The sequence below is a fragment of the Lingula anatina genome, chromosome 8, assembly GCF_051362555.1.
Source record: "Lingula anatina isolate TDL-2025a chromosome 8, LinAna3.0, whole genome shotgun sequence".
Classification (NCBI taxonomy): domain Eukaryota; kingdom Metazoa; phylum Brachiopoda; class Lingulata; order Lingulida; family Lingulidae; genus Lingula; species Lingula anatina.
This window is the reverse complement of record NC_141774.1, coordinates 4,089,549-4,107,520: the sequence shown is the minus strand read 5'-3', so window position 1 is coordinate 4,107,520 and position 17,972 is coordinate 4,089,549. Positions and strand designations below refer to the sequence as shown.

At 37.7% G+C, this 17,972-nt stretch overlaps 1 protein-coding gene and 1 long non-coding RNA gene across 2 annotated transcripts; one reads left to right on the top strand and one right to left on the bottom strand.

The window, feature by feature from the left end:
- Nucleotides 1-7,460: 7,460 nt before the first annotated feature.
- LOC147760205 (uncharacterized) lies at nucleotides 7,461-9,765 on the bottom strand. Its single transcript, XR_015330874.1, has 3 exons — nucleotides 9,608-9,765; nucleotides 8,511-8,580; nucleotides 7,461-7,937 (listed from the first exon to the last, which is right to left on the bottom strand). It is a non-coding gene; the product is annotated as an uncharacterized LOC147760205 (long non-coding RNA).
- A 1,011-nt stretch (nucleotides 9,766-10,776) lies between these two features.
- LOC147760204 (uncharacterized) lies at nucleotides 10,777-13,422 on the top strand. Its single transcript, XM_086994639.1, has 4 exons — nucleotides 10,777-11,219; nucleotides 11,522-11,657; nucleotides 12,105-12,203; nucleotides 12,805-13,422. Exons 1-4 carry the CDS (start codon nucleotides 10,913-10,915, stop codon nucleotides 13,031-13,033), a joined length of 771 nt encoding a protein of 256 aa, XP_086850765.1. The 5' UTR covers nucleotides 10,777-10,912; the 3' UTR covers nucleotides 13,034-13,422.
- Nucleotides 13,423-17,972: the final 4,550 nt, after the last annotated feature.

Below are 17,972 nucleotides of genomic sequence, written 5' to 3'. Positions count from 1 at the left end.
GTAAGTGTGTGTGTGAGAGAGAGAGAGAAAGAGAAAGAGTGAATAAGAAAGAGAAGGTTAGAGAGAGATAAAGTTGCCCAGTGGGTGTTCAAACAGTACTGCAGCTGATTATTAGAGTCATTACATTATTCATCTCCGATTTTCAAACCAGGAAATGATGTAGTTTTTTTATTTATTTTAATTTTTTGTAAGCTTGTCCTGAATGTGGTCACAAAAGACACATGCTAAGATACTTCATGATACATACCTAGGGATGTTATGTGACCGTGGCGATATGATGATCACTGAAGCCTTTCCATTTAGACAAGCTTCAGTGAAGATCGAGGGCAACCTCGAGCCGCTACCCAAAAATATCTCGCTTTACTCGACATTTCTGCGTAGCGTCTCTCGGAAAACTCGGATTTAACCTCGATGTAGTCTAGAATTTCACAACTACATATTGGTTAAATCAGTCGAGGTCTCTTAAATGCTGGAAGTCAAAGACAGATTGATCATGAGACCTTCTTGGCATCAAGAGAATAGAGACGTTGCTTGCGTTATATACCGACCAGTAGACACATTTTTAATCTCTCACACTCTTAAAAAATTAGAATAAACACTTCACGTTTAACAATTATTTATAATTTTATTACACTAAGTCATATCATATGGTTATGGTTTGAAAACGGGAATTAGTTTACATTTAAGCCACACGTGCGTACAAATTATTTGTAAATCTATAACTTTTTAAACGAGGGTTGTGTTATTTATCCGTTTGATTTTGACTATATTCCGTAACCGCCTCGTCGTCAGGAATAACAATGAAAACTAGAATTATTACTCCCGTGAACTTGTAATAAACATCCGTTTGCTTTTGACTATATTCCTAAACTGTGTCGTTGTCAGAAATATCACCAAAAAGTAAATTTCTTTCTCCTTTGCACTTGTGAAAAATTAGTTTGACTATATCCCGGTCCGACGCTCCTTGTTTATCTGAAATGTCACTTAAAAGTAGAGATTTTGCCTTGGGATCTTTTTTCTGCAGCAGGTCCAGCTGGGTGTGGCTCAGCTGAGACGCGCATGGTCAGTGTCAACGATTGATTAAATACTTTTCACGCCAGTTGAACGTCCATGACAAGTATTTAGCAAAAATTGACCAAATTGGTCAGACATTACGTTAGAATTTGGCGGGAGGTGACCAGCGCACGTGGACGAGTTTATTTCATATAACATCCCTAGAGCGTGATATAGGGTCACTTTATTCGGTTTTAGGGGTGTTTTAGGTAGTAAATATAATGCACTGTCCACGAGTCCGATATCACGATAGCATGCCGAGCGCCAGCGAGGCATGCTATCGTGGATATCGGGCGAGGGGGTAACAGTGCATTACCTGTCATACATACAAAGGGAAATCGTGCGTGTTCCCCACCCAAAACCCCTAACTTTGAATAGAACACGCTGATATCACCGCGCATGGGGCGATATCAAAGAATGGACTTTCCCCGCGTTTACTGCCTAATTGCGGTCACCGTCCAATCATTTTCATTTGCGTGAATGGTTTTTGGTTGCGTGTGTATTGACAGAGACATGGGTCAGAGGGTTTCTGTGAGTAGTTGGCTGATTTCCTGCCCATCTTCCGCAGGTGGCAGTCACTCCGTCTCATTTATTGTTTCGGTCCCTGCAATTGTTCTACGCGCTAGCCGTGGTTTAATTTAAGCGCGTAGAACAAAAGACTCGGCCGTGCTGTATGCGACATACAAGCACGTCATGTACGAGTGCGTTCCACGGTCTGTTGCACTACTAGTGTAGTAGCCAATCAGAGGCCGTGGTTGAAGCCTGCGGCTCGCCAATACACTCGTAATATTTCACGTACAGCTCGGCGACTCGTATTGTATCTATCACTAATACTCTGTCACCCTCTCGCGATATATGCCATGAACACCTCTCGCTGACGCTCGAGGTGTTATGGCATATATCGCTCGGGTGACAGTGTATTATCTCCCAGTATATCACCACTCCATGGGGTAACTGCCTTGATTTTACTGACAAATCGACTTCATAGGATAAAATGCGACTTCATCTCCAAATAAGATATTGTTTGCGACTTCATGGGATGATGGTAAAACGTACCTGTATTGTTGGCCCTACATTTTGAAAGAAAGCGTTTTTTTTTTTTTTTTTTTTTTTTTTTTTTTTTTTTCAAATATTATGTTTTTTGTACTGTAAGTATTATCCAGCAAAATAAACTGTACGTTTTAATTATATTAACAAACTTGTATGAATGAATTTATTGGAATTCTGTATTATCTGCGGTCTTTATTTTGGAAACCTGCTAATATGGCGTGCAGGGGGGGGGGGATTACTTGTTAATTAACTTGGTTGATTTGTGATGTCAACGGGCTTGCAGGATATTGTAGCCGTATGAATATATTGTCTTCACTGGTGTTCGTCTATGATATGGTATTTATATAGAAAAAAATTGATTAATTGAAAAAGTTAAGTTCCAAAGTGGCTTGTCCCTCAAGTATATTGCTTATAATGCTTCCGCCTCACCCGAGCACTTAATTGATATCCTGTTACTTGGTTTTAATGCAAAGATGAGAGCGTAAATTAGCTAATCCCAGCCACAGCCTGGAAAGTCATTCCACACGAAAGTTGTTAAGCCGCAGTTTACAGCCAAAGAAATATGTAAACGCAATTTGCAACTGTAATGCAGTTTCTTTTAGGTAGTTAAAGTCATAATAACTCTTCGTTTTGGCAATTTTCCCGTACTTACCAATGGTCAGCGACCCCATTTCTGTATTCAAAGTTAGTCCAGGGTTTTTTGCCTAAACGCTTGGTTTTTTGTCAAAATCTCTTAAGAGATTTTAACTGACGGAGCCCTCTCTGACGAGCGGGGTTTTCTGATGACCTACTTAAAACCGCGGGAAAGCAGACAACAACAACACTTTATTACAATAAAATAAGATCCATACGATATTATCGTCTTATTGCTCAGAATGCATTTATTTCTACAAAGTGTGAAGTTCCGGGCTTTTCATTATCCGACACACTGTACAAAAACTCGCAACTTACGTCTGAGGATTGTGTCATGCGCCTGCTATATCTTATCCCGCCACATGCTATTTTGGTCTCGAATGCACGCGAGAATCCGCGTGATGCGCCAACATCCTTGGCAACGGATGCCTTGACGACCGGGAAGAAAGGCACCGAAAGCCCTATTGACAAGCACATTTTTTTTGTTTTACTACAATAACATCCGTTTTAGTGGTGAAATGCAATATAATATATGTCTATGTGTTGTTTAGAATGCAATTTGAATATCAAAGGAAGAGTTATTATTGCTTTAAAACGATCTGAAATATAATATAGATAGAATTGGGATGGGAATCGCGGATTGCCTCGACACCGTGGGTGGTATCTAGTGTTTGGCCCAGGGTGGATGATTTATATTTTATACATGTCGCAATTCCTGTCATCTCCCCTGGAACACAAGAATCAGTTTTAATTGGATTCCTTGACCTACATTCAAACACGTCTCTATCTGTATAGTGTTGTGTGTAGTGCCCTTCTGTTTCTCGAGGGCCCATTCACATTCATAATGACAGTTTTATGAATCCCCATTCATATGCCAGATATTCCTGCCCTACACGTTTTCATTTTGTATATAGACCAGAAAGGGAGTGTCTATCTTTTGAATCGACCTGGGGGGGGGGGGGGGGGGGTGACTGAAAGCTGTCTATGGTCACACTGATATCAACTTGAACTGAATTTTTCAAACCTCCAGTAATTTCATACAAACCTTACGTTTGTCTTGTCCTCTCCGATGCTTGCCACCTGCCTGCCAGCCAGCTAGTGTTCCATATGTGCTATTTCAACTGTTTGACACATGTCACAGGCCAGATCCCAATCTAGCTCACTTCCTAAGTAGCCCAGACCACATCCCTATTGTGAGGTGGACTAGATTGGATCTGGCTTGTGACACATGCATATATATCTATTTATCTTGGTGTCGCAGTTGGTATACCGTGTATATATATCACGCACATTCGGACCCTCGCTCTAAATTTATACAACATTGGTCAAATAGGTTGTCCCACCCCCAGTTTCATGTGCTTTTATTTATTAATGATCACATCACCGGAGTTAATTGCTATGAATGGTGATTTTTTCATTTCAGATACAATAACTAACATGATTAGTGGTACAGAAAGTACAAACTAGCGGTTAACTAGCGGATAATATCGCCTGAGGTGTCAGGTCATTCCACGTTTGGAGAGAATCTCAAGCCCATGGTTTCAGTGCATTGTTCTTTCCGGAAAAGAACGATACTTGGGCAATTCACTGAAACATTCTCAACAAATACCTCACTCCATTTGCAAGAGGTGACTTCAGGAATAATGCAGGCGTCATCATGGAAATGCTCACAACTCCCGTCTGCTGAGTGATTTGTTGCAGAAACCCAATGTTCAGAGGATGGAGCAACCCTCTTTGAGCCCTGTTATTTATCTTACTAAACATCCGTGGCATGAATTGAAGTTTGCAATGCAAAGGAAAACGTAACTCCTAATAATCAGGACAACCTCCCCCAAGCTCTTTCGAAAGAATGGGACAATATCCAAGAAAACAGAATTGTTATCCTTGTTGAAGGCAGGCCGCGCCACCTACAGGAGGTAATTACAGTACGCGGTAAACACAAACGCTATTAGAGAAGGAGCCTTTAACTAGCACGCCCTAATGCTAAATGTGTGAACATTTGGTCACATTTGGTGGTGTTATTTCAATTAAATGGACATTTTACCTCTGTTAAAATCACAGTGAAACGTCGGATTTGAGGGGGCACATGTAATAAATGTGAATAAATGGTATTAAATATTGATATCTTCACCGCTAGTTTGTATTTTTTTTTTGTATGACTAATAATGTTAGTTATGGTATTTGGAATGAAAATCACTATTTATAGCAATCTTCTCCTGTGATGTGATCATTTATAAATAAAAGCACATGACACTGAAGGTGGGACAACCTTTTTGACCAATGTTGTACACTGATCCACATGTATTTTTAGACTGTAGATTTAGCCTTATAATTGAGTGATTTATCACTTTCTTGTGTTATTATTTTATCATTTTTGAAAGAGCATACAATGTTACAAAACAATACTTACATTACGTTCCGTTATTGTATTGTATTGTACAGCTTGGCGTTGCGTTACGTTTCGTTATGGTATATTACATTACGTTACGTTACATTACATTGCATTGCATTACATTACATATTATAAGTGCCAGCGCCATGATTCGGTCCTTATGTTGAAGTGACGTCGTAGTTATCAGTTCAGACGAATTAAAAACACGATTATACGTCGTAGTTATCATATATATATATATATATATATATATATAACAAAGTCACTGTTACCTCAACCTATCTATCTATAACAGGTTACCAAGAACTGTTAACTCCATCACATTTACAGCAACTTATTCGTCCTAATGTTAGCTGACCTTGCAAGGAATTCAGTTTATTGGAATGTATTTCTGAATAACAAGTTAAGAAAATTCACTACTTAACTAAAGACACAAAACAACTATTACTTTTACTTTAAAACCATTTTGTTATTATTTTGATAAATTTAGTTACAGTATTGATAAACAAAGTATCACGTTTTCAATAATTAATATTTTAAATTACAATCCATAACTGCAAGGTTGTGTCATTGACCAAAACACAACGTTGTGTCAACGTCACATTATGACGGTGTTTCGACGTGGCTGGATCAACGTTGATTTGACGTTGAATTTAGGTAGATGAACGGCAATTCAACGTATCAACCTGTTTTCAACGTTAATCCAACGCAACAATGCCTGCTGGGGGTGCACATATCCCTTCAGATCTGTGGTATTTAGGGTTTGCCAAAAGGCTGGGATACAATCGAAAATTATGTTGTGGAGAAGGCTGTTTATATGCCTCATATTTACCAACATAAAGTGATGATAGTATAAACGAGATCAGAATTGTTTTGGACAGCAAACCGGATTGATTATCCATTGTTTCTTATACATTTCTTTATTCTCATATTTTTATATTTTATATAATGTAACTATTGCAGTGCGTTCTATACAAGGTCCATAACACTCATATAATAACATGAAGTACTTTTTTTGATGAATTAATTTCACTGTCATACAGATCATTAGCAATAACTGTTATGGTGTATATTTCATTTTCATTCAGTTTTTATCTTTACCTTATCATTATTTTGGGAGAATTTATACCTTGTATATTTTATGGTCATTGAAAATATTCCAAAAAGCTATTAAGAGTGCCTTTATAAATGATATTTTTCGTACTGTAACGGCTTTCAGCGTTTTTTTTTTTTTACTATTCTTTACAGAGCATTTTACACAATGTATATTAATTGGTTCTCAATACAGTTATTTAGACCTAAGATCTAATAAACAGAAAGATTGGACAGCGGCATTTTCCCTTTGACCAGACGTTCGTACGGGTAAACATTGCTCTATTGTTCCCCTTAAGTTGTTTTGATAGCCGGGCTTAATTTTAATCCCCATTGTACCTAACCCGTGTTTAGCGAATAGCGCGATTTCTCGTGCATTCTCGCGGACGCCACATCGTCGTCAAGTAGATCCGCCATATTGGATAAGCAATGGCACACGTGGAGTTTTTTTATTAAAAAGTTCTAAAGATGTACAGTTTGTTTACATTTCGTAGTTGTCTTAATACTTTATATTCAGAGGAGGCAATACCCAATAGCGCACTACCTGTAACAACAGCTGCCATTTTATAGAAATTGACTCAACGTGGAGATATAGCCGGAAACGTGACGAGATCATCAACGTAACAGATAGTGATATTCGATGCCGCTGTTTTGGACAATAAGGTCATGCTAATCACTGGGAGAAACTGAATGGTGAAGCTACACCAAAACAGAAACTTGATCTATTATGCATGTTTGTAAAACTTTGTCACTATTAGCGGTCATTCTTTTAGAGCACAATCAATTTAAATTCACCAGAATATTCGTAGCAAATCAGTGAAACAAAAAGGACTGAAAAAAAATCCTTTAAGAAAAAGTAGTTTTTAATTTCACTTTCACAAACACTAATCTGGGTACCTACTTCATAATGATAGTGAAAGGTAAGACATATCTTTATACTGACAATCAAAACAAAGTAAACTCGTTTTTCATATTTATAAAGAACACATGCAATATAGTTTCCTTGCGTGCGACTTCATAATCATGCACATATTTTTAAACTCTGCAAAATCTGTTTTGAAACATCTTCCACAGAATGTATTGGAAGAACAATATGTGTAACAATTTTGTTTGCCATCTCACTAAAAATGACTAAATAAAAGATGATTGCTAAAAATGATCAATATTTCATCAGATTTAGCATTTAAAACTGATTATTCATTTCTGGCTGATATAGTAACATAATAGCCTACAAGTCATATTCTGTTCATAAGCATTTTATTATAGATTTAATAAGGCACAGATATTGAAATGCAAATAAAAATGTTAACACCTTTAGATACCACTGACTGTTACACAATCACAACAGATAGGTAATTTATTTAGGAGTACTAGTTTCACATGACAAAGAATTATAGCATTTTCCCCCTATTTTGACTTGTTTCAACATTAATATCTCATTCAATAAAAATTATGCACGTGATGATAATATTTATCTATTGTTAAGAGCACTACTGACTAATTCCAACCTAGACTTGACAGTAAACTAAACTTCAGAGTTTACAGAAGGGAGACAATTTATAGTGATATATTTGTTTTTCATGAAGAACAACATATGGCTAGTTTCAAGGTGGTCCATTTGCTGAAATATCAATGTGCCTGTCAGGTTCTTGAGTAGCACCGAGTTAACTTGACAGAGGTACGTCGTCATCAGAATCACTTCCATTGCAACATATATCTGAAAAAAAATATTATCACACAGTTAAAAAGATGCTGACGTGTTAATTGCTCATGTTATGTTAAAGTTCACTGTACGGACAACACTGACCTAGCTTTTCGTGCACTTGTAAAACTATCGAGCAAAAATTAAATATTTAATTTCGGGCAGCTTACCATTTTGCTTATTTAATACATCTGTGTGTCTTTTTGATTGTTTACAATCACTTTGCAAACTTGACAGTGGTGCATCTAAATCATCTGCAACACTTGCATTATGACATTCACCCGAAATAATAAAATAATATTTTACTGTTAAAAAGGTTCTGACATGTGCTAGTCTCTTATTATTTGTCATTTGTATAATTCCACTCAATCCACTGTGGTGATTGCACCTGCCTTTTTGTATCCGATACTGGTAATAATGTTGTTGGTACAGTGGAAATCCGATACTGGTAATAATGTTGTCGGTACAGTGGAAATATCTTACTGAGCATGAAACACAAGGGACAGATTGATAGTGCCCATGTATGTAAGACATTTTACTTTCAACTCCATAAACTAAAAAGTTCTAGTTATAGACCAGAAAGCTTACCTTTTGATTTTGCTGCCAGATTTTGCTCTTTATTTTTTCTCCTGCGGGCCTTGACCCATTTTAATGGCATCTGAAAACAAAACAAAAAAATAATAATAATAAGGATGTGAGGCACATTTTCACGCAATCTTCTCATTACTTATAAATCCTGGATAAAAACATCACCAGTTGTAGTCCCCGCCATCTTGTTTTATTGTCATCTTTACCGTTAAATATTCCTAAGAAAAAAAGCTTAAGTTTAGCTAAGTTTGACCCTACGACCTTCTACTACTTTTTTAGATGAACACAGTTTAACTGCCAATGCATAGTACAGATCTAATTTCGTGTTCGGCTGTGCATTTGAAGCCCATCGATAACAAAAGTCGCCGCCATCTTGTTTTATTGTCATCTTTACCGTTAAATATTCCTAAGAAAAAAAGCTTAAGTTTAGCTAAGTTTGACCCTACGACCTTCTACTACTTTTTTAGATGAACACAGTTTAACTGCCAATGCATAGTACAGATCTAATTTCGTGTTCGGCTGTGCATTTGAAGCCCATCGATAACAAAAGTCGCCGCCATCTTGTGTTATTGTCATTTTTACCGTTAAATATTCCTAAGAAAAAAAGCTAAATTTTAGCTAAGTTTGACCCTACGACCTTCCACTACTTTTTTAGATGGACAAAATTGAACTGCCAACGCATTGTATAGATCCACTTTCGTGTTCGGCTGTGCATTTTAACCCCGGCGATTATGATCAGCACCGCCATTTTGCTTTATTGCCCGAAGTATTGTTTAAATTTTCATAGAAAACGAAGCTACTATAAATTAAATTATCAACCAATAAAACGACAGTGTTATTCAGTCATCAGTAATATAAAAACCAACGTACATAAAGTTTAACTCCCCGTGTTAGACCTTAGGTAACAAAGCATTCAAACTCGCTTGTTTGTCGCCATATTGCTAATTTGAATGCAACAACGGATTGAAGGCAAATTTTCACGATAATATCTGCTCCAAAATATTGCATATTTTACACACTAGTGAACCCTGTTAGTTTTCCCTTCTGCACATACATTCTCAGAGAAACTACAAGACTAAAAGAGGTAATTTACCTACCTTGAAATCGCCCACATGCAACAGAGCTCTACCTGCGCAAGATCACAACGCGACTGACTACTTCCGCCGTACGAACGTCTTTCCACAGTTAATCGGATTACCCTTTGAAGAATCGCCGAGTGTCCAATCTTTCTGTTTATTAGATCTTAGTTTAGACCAACAAATGCTGGTCCAGGAAAAAGTTACATAAAATGAATAAATATCCTGAAACAAGTTGCCCTAGTTACAAGACTCATAAATAGAGGAGTGAAATCAGGGGAGACTTCTGTGAAAAAATACTGTAATACACCACCCCTCCCTCTCTTTTCTAGGATTAAAAAAATACAATTTTTCCCATTTACTTGTGATACACCACAAGTATTTCACATCATAGAAAATCATTGATGTACTATATATGCTGAAACAAGTGGTTCTGATTTATTAAAGTGCATTATATATATATATATATATATATGGTTACATCCCCCACATATAACGCATTCAAAATACTAGGTAACGATGCCTCAAACCAAAAAATATTTCTTTACGCAACATATATATATGCAAAAAGCTTTTTAATAGCGAATTATTTTTAAAAAATTGACTATGGGCACTTTGCCAGTGGTTACCAGCACTCATCCTTTAGCCATGAAGACGACTTTGTAAGTCAAAATTATAACGAAACCGGCCCACATCAAATTTTTTAAATATAGACCTTTTACAATGAAACCTTCGTGCACCTAGGTAAAAATTTTACCCAAACTTTCTCTGCCTGAAAATCTCGTACGCGTGCACCTGCGTCTGGTGACTGTGTGGTGGTCAAATTATGTGAAATCGTTATAATGTCACGGATGTACAGGTATAGACTTGCAAGGTACCTGACAATTACTTTGGTTTTTCACGCGCATATATGTTGACATTGTCAAAAACATCTATTCAATCATTTCTTTGAGTCTGCATTTTTGGCCGTATCCGGTATCCGTATCCGATATCCGTAACCGGCTGGCAGTGTTAGTGTGCGGAAGTGTATCGAAGCTTTGGTCCGGATATGACGTGAATTTAGTCTATCAATTTGCCTGTTCCTATAGAACCCATACAATGGAAACGCTTTAATTTTATTCTATATTCCAACAATAATAAAAGTTAATTACAGGCGTCTTTGATTTGTATCCTGTTACATATTTGTCTCGCCTTGATCTGAGCCTCAATTCAGAAAATTTTCCATAGCCACACGGTAAATACGTTTTCGATTGACCACGCCTCTGAAGAGAACGCGAGCTAGGCGGTGAATGCCACATTTAAAGAACACAGAAACTCCTTGACAGTATGGCTTGTTGTTCGGCACTAAAAGCACTAGGCGCGACCTTTCTTTTCTTTTTGTCATCAGTTAGTGTCACTGTCAGGGAAGGTCGGTTCAATGTGACAAGCGGACTGCGGGAAGCAGGGACCGTGGTTGACACTCAGCATGAGTCCAGTGTTGTCGAGTGTGCCGATCTCTGCAGAGGGAAGGATATATGTTCTGGAGCTAACTACCACGGTGTCAGTAAAACCTGTGAGATCTATGTTAATAACAGTGCTGGGAATACCACCGCGGATGACCGTGATGCTGTTGAAAAGGATTGGGTGAATTTAGGTATTTTTTTTTTCAATCTGCCTCGCACATGTATGAAAAGAGGAGCCTATACAATGTTACAAAACAATACTCATGTTAAGTTACTGTATTGTTTTGTATCGATTGTATTGAATTGCATTGTATTGCATTGCATTGCATTGCATTGTATTGTAGTGCATTGTATTGATGGCGTTGCGTTACGTTACTTTATGGTATGCTATATTATATTATATTATATTATATTATATTATATTATATTATATTATATATATTATATTATATTATATTATATTATATTATATTATATTATATTATATTACAAGTGCCAGTGCCATGTGACGTTATATTCGGTCCTTATGGTGAAGTGACAGAGGAAGACTCCCAATTCAATGACGCTGCTATCGCTGGGGCCGGGAAGATATCAGGGTTCAAAGTTCGACATGGATCACTCATAGATGGGTAAGGGGGTACCTTTTTAAGGTTAAATGGGCTAGTATTTATTTATTTATTTATTTATTTATTTATTTATTTATTTATTTTAAATTAGCGGATCGAAATCTTAGTTTGTACCTGCTTCACATTTACTGACTTCAATTTGCCATGTTGAATACTTAATTAAACTTAAACTACTCTGAGTTAAAAAGGTTTACGATTTGAATGGCGTGGAGGCCAATTATGGCGCGAAATCGAATTCGGATCATGCAGACTGGTACAAGTTTACAAAGTTTATAAAGGAGTTCATTCACACCAATTAGGGTTCAAAAGTTTGGTATATTCACAAGGAATGTTATGTCAAACCAATATATATATATATATATATATATATATATATATATATATATATATATATATATATATATATATATATATATATATATAATCTCTTTTTGTTTCGTTTTATTTCAGACTTCAGTTTTTTTACCAAGGTAGAGAAGGTCACTTTGTAGGGGGTCTCGGCGGCGAAGAAACAATAGAACACTTCGCCGAGAATGAGAACATCATCAGGTCTGTGTATATGTGTGTGAAATAGCTTAGGACCATGGGCGGCGGTTTATACAAAAATTCAAAACACGATTAGTCGTCGTCGTTATCAGATTCGTCGAATTCAAAACACGATTAGTCGTCGTCGTTATCAGATTCGTCGAATTCAAAACACGATTAGTCGTCGTCGTTATCAGATTCGTCGAATTGAAAACACGATTAGTCGTCGTCGTTATCAGATTCGTCGAATTGAAAACACGATTAAATACGGCAAAATACGACGAGTAGTCGTCAAAACGCAACTAGTAGAAACCAAAACTCGATTTGTTCGCTAGATGGCGCTCATGTCAATGGTCTTGGCCACCCTTGTGCCGACTTCACAGTTAATACCGCGAAAATCTGACAAGTGCTTACTTTGTGATTGACAGATGTTTTACTATAGTAGGTTAGTATGTGATAGATACAATACGAGTCGCAGAGCTGTACGTGAAATATATTACGAGTGTATTGTCGAGCTGCAGGCACTACACTGCCCCTGCGATATTTTACTCATACATATATAATTTTATAATTATTTTTTCATTCATTGATTTAATATTATTTATTTGTAAAATACCACTTTTAGGATTTACCTCAAGACTTCTTACAGTGCTATCCGTGGTCGGGTGGTATTTAATATTCTGCAATTCTTCACCAATCGACAGAGTTACGGACCGTATGGCGTGGACAGGCCCAATGAGCAGCTAAATGTATCAGATGTGGAATTTGAAGCCAGCCGACCTCTCCACCACGTATCTGGAGTACAAGGCACACCACTCTTAAAAGGACTGGCGTTTCATGTGGAAAAATGTTAGTCTATAACTTGGTCAACCATGGGTGATTTCTTGTCTCAGCGTATGTAGATTAGATTACGAAGTTGATCGAATATTCCCGAATATGGAGTGGCTGTGGCCTAGATTGCGATAGATGTGACAAGTGTACACTCAAGTTACTTCCGCCAGGGCCACACTCTGCCAGGGCCACAGATTGTATTTTTTAAATTAATTTTTATTAATCAATTAAAATTGCTATTCACAATATTGGTTATTGTGTGTGAGAAATTGTGCGCAGAACTGACGACACCACTAAGCTGCATGACCTCTGATAAAGAGCATGTCCCATCAACCACTTGATTTCTGCAGGGCATTGATGTTCTAACACATCGACTGACCCAGAGAGAGAGTTACTCGGACACCCCCTAACCCCTCCCCCCCCCCCCCCCCCCCCCCCCCCCCCCCCCCCCCCCCCCCGCCTGGACTTTTTCTCTAACCCCAAGTGTATAATGATAAGACCAAGCAATTTCTTCATCCTTGCACCTTCATGTTATAGTGCAATTGTCCCCGTCTGTTGTCGTACAATCTCCTCCTCCCTTTCCTCCCTTAGCAATTCCTAGTGGCTCTACCATTACTGTTTTTAAGCAAACTTTTCACTGACTTAATTCATGGAAGAGGACAGGAAGATATCTTTTTTTAATCCAAATATCTGGTTTGACCAAACAGACCCTTGTTAGGATAGAATATCTCGAAGAACGCATTTTTTTCTCAAAATGATGGGATTTTGTATGAAGGTAATTGAGGGAAACGTGACCAGTATTTTAGTTTAAAAATTGAAGTGCCAAAATTCCGAAAAAAAATCCAACGAAAATATTTTGTGATTAAAGCGACTTTTGGCACATATATACGACAATATTACAGAGTTGTGTTGCGAGTGAAAGACAATAAGAGGAAAAAACACATTATTAGAGTTTTTTATTTGCCACAATGTCATTATAACACTGTATAGATTATTAAAAGTTATTTAAGCATTTTTTTCTTAATGTCCCAGAGAGATATATTGGTAGGCGGCACGTTGTTGGTAATGGTGGATTTATTTTTTCATTTTAGCCCTGAAACATGCGAGGCTTGAGAAGTTAAGGTGTTCATTGTATGTTTGCACTGATTTTTTAGCAATTTGCATAATATTCCCAATTTTGTGTCAGTAACTATTGTATATACACAATATTCATATATTGATGACCCTATAGGACCTCATAGGAAAAATTGGCAAAAAATTATGTAGGATGCTTTGTGGCCTCAAATGGTTGAATTGTTTGACTCTTTCAAGCAATAATAGAGACGCTGCTGATACTCAAGCGCTAATAATTTTGTATGTTTAAAGCCTGTGCAGTTGAAGCCTATGCAGTTGTTTAGTTCACACAATACGCCAAGTGACATTTATTACTGTTACCATAAGGTTGACGTCTGCATCTTATCTGTGTTCTTGTAGCAACTGCTGTGATTCAGATCTAACTATTTAAATTTCAAACTTAAGTCACATCAGTGGTCTGAACAGAAATTGTGGCACATACAGAGAAGCAGATTAATGAGTTCAAAACATTAAATGTATTCACACGCCAGTTGTGAATACATTGAGACTGATAATTATCGCCGAATTGACGCCGATGGCACCATTTGCGTTATAAGTCAATGGTCCAACAGCATGTTAAAATGCATTTTTGTAAAAATTATATTATCTGAGATGCCCCATACCCATACATGTATATCACGAACGGGTGTTTGGCTCATATTGACATCTAACCATCTAAATCTTTTAGCTATGAAGGCATAAAAAGACAAAGTAAAATACATTTTAAAAAAACTAAAAATAATCACCGCAATCCCCCCGATGACGCCAGGTGTGAAATGAGTATATATTTAATGTGTACAACAATAAAAATAGCAGATTTATCGGTTATGAGAAGTTGGTAGATGGTTATAGTTTGAGAGTTTGTGAAGAATAGTTAATGCATGGGACGTACGCATTCTGCGACTCTGACAGGCATGCAACAGCTGATAGCTAGGGTTAACGAAATAAAATGATTTGAATTTGATGCGATGGTTGTTTTTTTTTTTTCGTTACAAGTTATTAGACAATAAATTATTTATATGCGATTAAGTGAAACGAATAAGTATACTGTATAAATTAGATTATACAGCGGTATGAGCTTGACAGTTACAATGTAATGATACCCTGTACTGCGTGCTAGTATTTACAAGCATTCCATATTCATTTTGCCATATTCAAGTTTTTCTATTAAAGTGATTTCAGTTTTTCTTTTAGACAAAATGTCATATTTCATTTAATATTTTTAAAAACAAATATCAGTAGATTTCCAAACCTTTTACGGGACGTTTTCTCAGGTTTAGTACGTCACAGGGGGATATGGGAAGATAGCCGCCACCTGGCTTTCCTACAACCATTTCAAGCCAGCCCTGGGGAAACCGTGCTGGTTCTCAAGGTTCTGCTCTAGGGTTTTGTTTTCAATCTCCCCGAGAAGGAATTTGTGGTTTTGATGCTTGCGACAAGTACCATTTCTCTCAAAATGGAAAGGTCGCTCCTTGTCATGTTGTAAAACTGAACTTTGCTGCCTTTTATACTGTGCAATACAAATAAACTCCCAGTGTTTTGATAAAAATAAAACCCAACCAAGAGATGGAAACACCCTTTTAAGTTAATATGATGATATAAATAGTAGTGGATACATGCACACACACATGAATAAAATAAAGAGGTAAACTAGAAAAGCACTCCGAGAGCGCAGACCTTCGCCAAGGCGGCAATATTTGATTATTATTGATTATGGATTGATTATTGATCCGGATCACCACCCAAAAACTAACCATCTGTTCCTTGACCCACATCTGGCAGTTCACAGATAAAATTATCAAAATCGGTCCATACTTTTTTGAGTTATGTTGATGACAGACAGACAGACAAACAAACAAACAAACAGGGGTGGAAACATAACCTCATTGGCGGAGGTTATTAGGTACCAAGAATGGACCGAAGGCCTCCGACTATACTCTCAATGCAGTGTAGTCTTTCATTCTACAATGCTAACCTCCTTTTGTTGAAGACTACATATAAGATGGCGCCGACCAATGGCGACAGGCTTTGTAGAGCGTCCACATTCTTACTCTTTTATCTAGCTTTTATGTTGAGTACGTCGGTAGCCATCCTCATTTATACCAGAGAAGATCTGCTCCAAATACGACAAGCGTCATCGGCCTCTCTATCGACATTACAAGCGGGAACTTTGGATTACATCTGTCGTGACATCGGAATATCAAGGGCCTCCTCACAGCGAGAAACAAAGAACGGGCGGAAGCGCGGTAAGCGAGGAGGGCATCTAGTGAAATTAAGGCATAGAAAGCAAAGAACTCCGTTGCCAAGCATTATTCTGTCAAATGTTCAGAGCCTTTACAATAAAATAGAGGAAATAAACTATAGGATATTTAACTATCGGGACTATGCAGACTGCAATGTCTATTGTTTTACCGAGACATGGCTAACGGAAGATCATCCCAGCGACTGCTTACAACCACCGGGTTTCTCAATATTCAGACTCGATCGAAATAAAGAGTCTACCGGTAAAAAACAAGGCGGCGGAGTTTGTTTTCTTGTGAATGACAGATGGTGCATGGATGTTAAAATTGAGACCCATTTATGCTCGCCGGACCTTGAGTATATTACCATCAAATGCAGACCATTCTACTTGCCTCGGGAGTTTCCATGCATTTTCATCACGGGCGTTTATATTCACCCCAAGGCGGATAATAAACATGCTATTAGGACTTTGTCATCAGTCATTTCGTCAAAGGAAAACTCCCATCCAGACTCAGTTTCCATTATCCTAGGTGATTTTAATAAGGCTAACCTGAAATCAGCTCTACCAAACTACCGCCAATACATTACATTCCCCACAAGGGGCAATAACGTACTGGACCATTGTTATTGTGCGACGAAGAATGCCTACAAAGCAATTAAGCGATCGAGCCTTGGAAATTCGGACCACTGCACTGTATTACTGATACCTGTCTACAGAACTGCGTTGAAAAGTGCGAAACCATTATCCCGAAACGTGAAATCCTTCTCAAAGTCTGCGATAGACAGCTTGCATGATTGCTTCGAATCCACTGATTGGGCAGCCCTTAAATCGGACAACAGCATCCATGACTTCACTCTAGTGGTAACCGAATATATCAAGTTTTGTGAAGAGATCTGCATTCCTTCTAGGACTATTAAGCAATACCCGAACACTAAACTGTGGGTTGACAAGAACATAAAGAATCTTATAAAAGCTAAAGACCAAGCGTACCGTGAGAAAGAAACAGATGTTGCAGCATATCGTAAAACAAAATTGGACCTAAAAACTGCCATCAAAAAAGCAAAGAAAAAGATGAATACAAAAATCGAACAGAAATTCCAGTCCAATAGTGCAAAGGATCTCTGGGACAATATCGCTCTTGTCACACAGTATAAAGGGTCCAGACGTGCCGTTGATACAGAGGACTCCACACTCCCTAACAAGTTGAATGAGTTTTATTCTCGTTTTGATAGGACCAACCACACTCAGGTCCACACACCAACCCAAGGGGAGTGCGTGCCGCCATTTACTATTCAATCATGGCAAGTCAAGTGTTATTTCTCGGCTTTAAACACCAGGAAAGCTCCAGGCCCTGACGGTATAACATCACGACTTTTAAAGGAATGCGCAGCCCAGCTTTCAGATGTGTTCGCGGAAATATTCAACTGGTCAATTGAAATGTGCAGAGTGCCTGAAATATGGAAGACAGCAACCATCATACCTGTGCCAAAAAGTAAAACTGTAGAGAATTTAAATGATCTCCGTCCTGTTGCTTTGACACCGGTGCCTATGAAGATATTCGAAAAACTTGTTTTGTCTTTTATTAAAACTTTAGTGCCAAATAGCTT

Coding starts and splice junctions, on each gene's coding strand:
- LOC147760204 (XM_086994639.1), top strand. CDS start 10,913: ATGGCTTGTTGTTCGGCACTAAAAGCACTAGGCGCGACCTTTCTTTTC. Junction 11,220..11,521: donor AAAGGATTGGGTGAATTTAG/GTATTTTTTTTT, acceptor TTATATTACAAG/TGCCAGTGCCATGTGACGTT. Junction 12,204..12,804: donor GAGAATGAGAACATCATCAG/GTCTGTGTATAT, acceptor TACCACTTTTAG/GATTTACCTCAAGACTTCTT.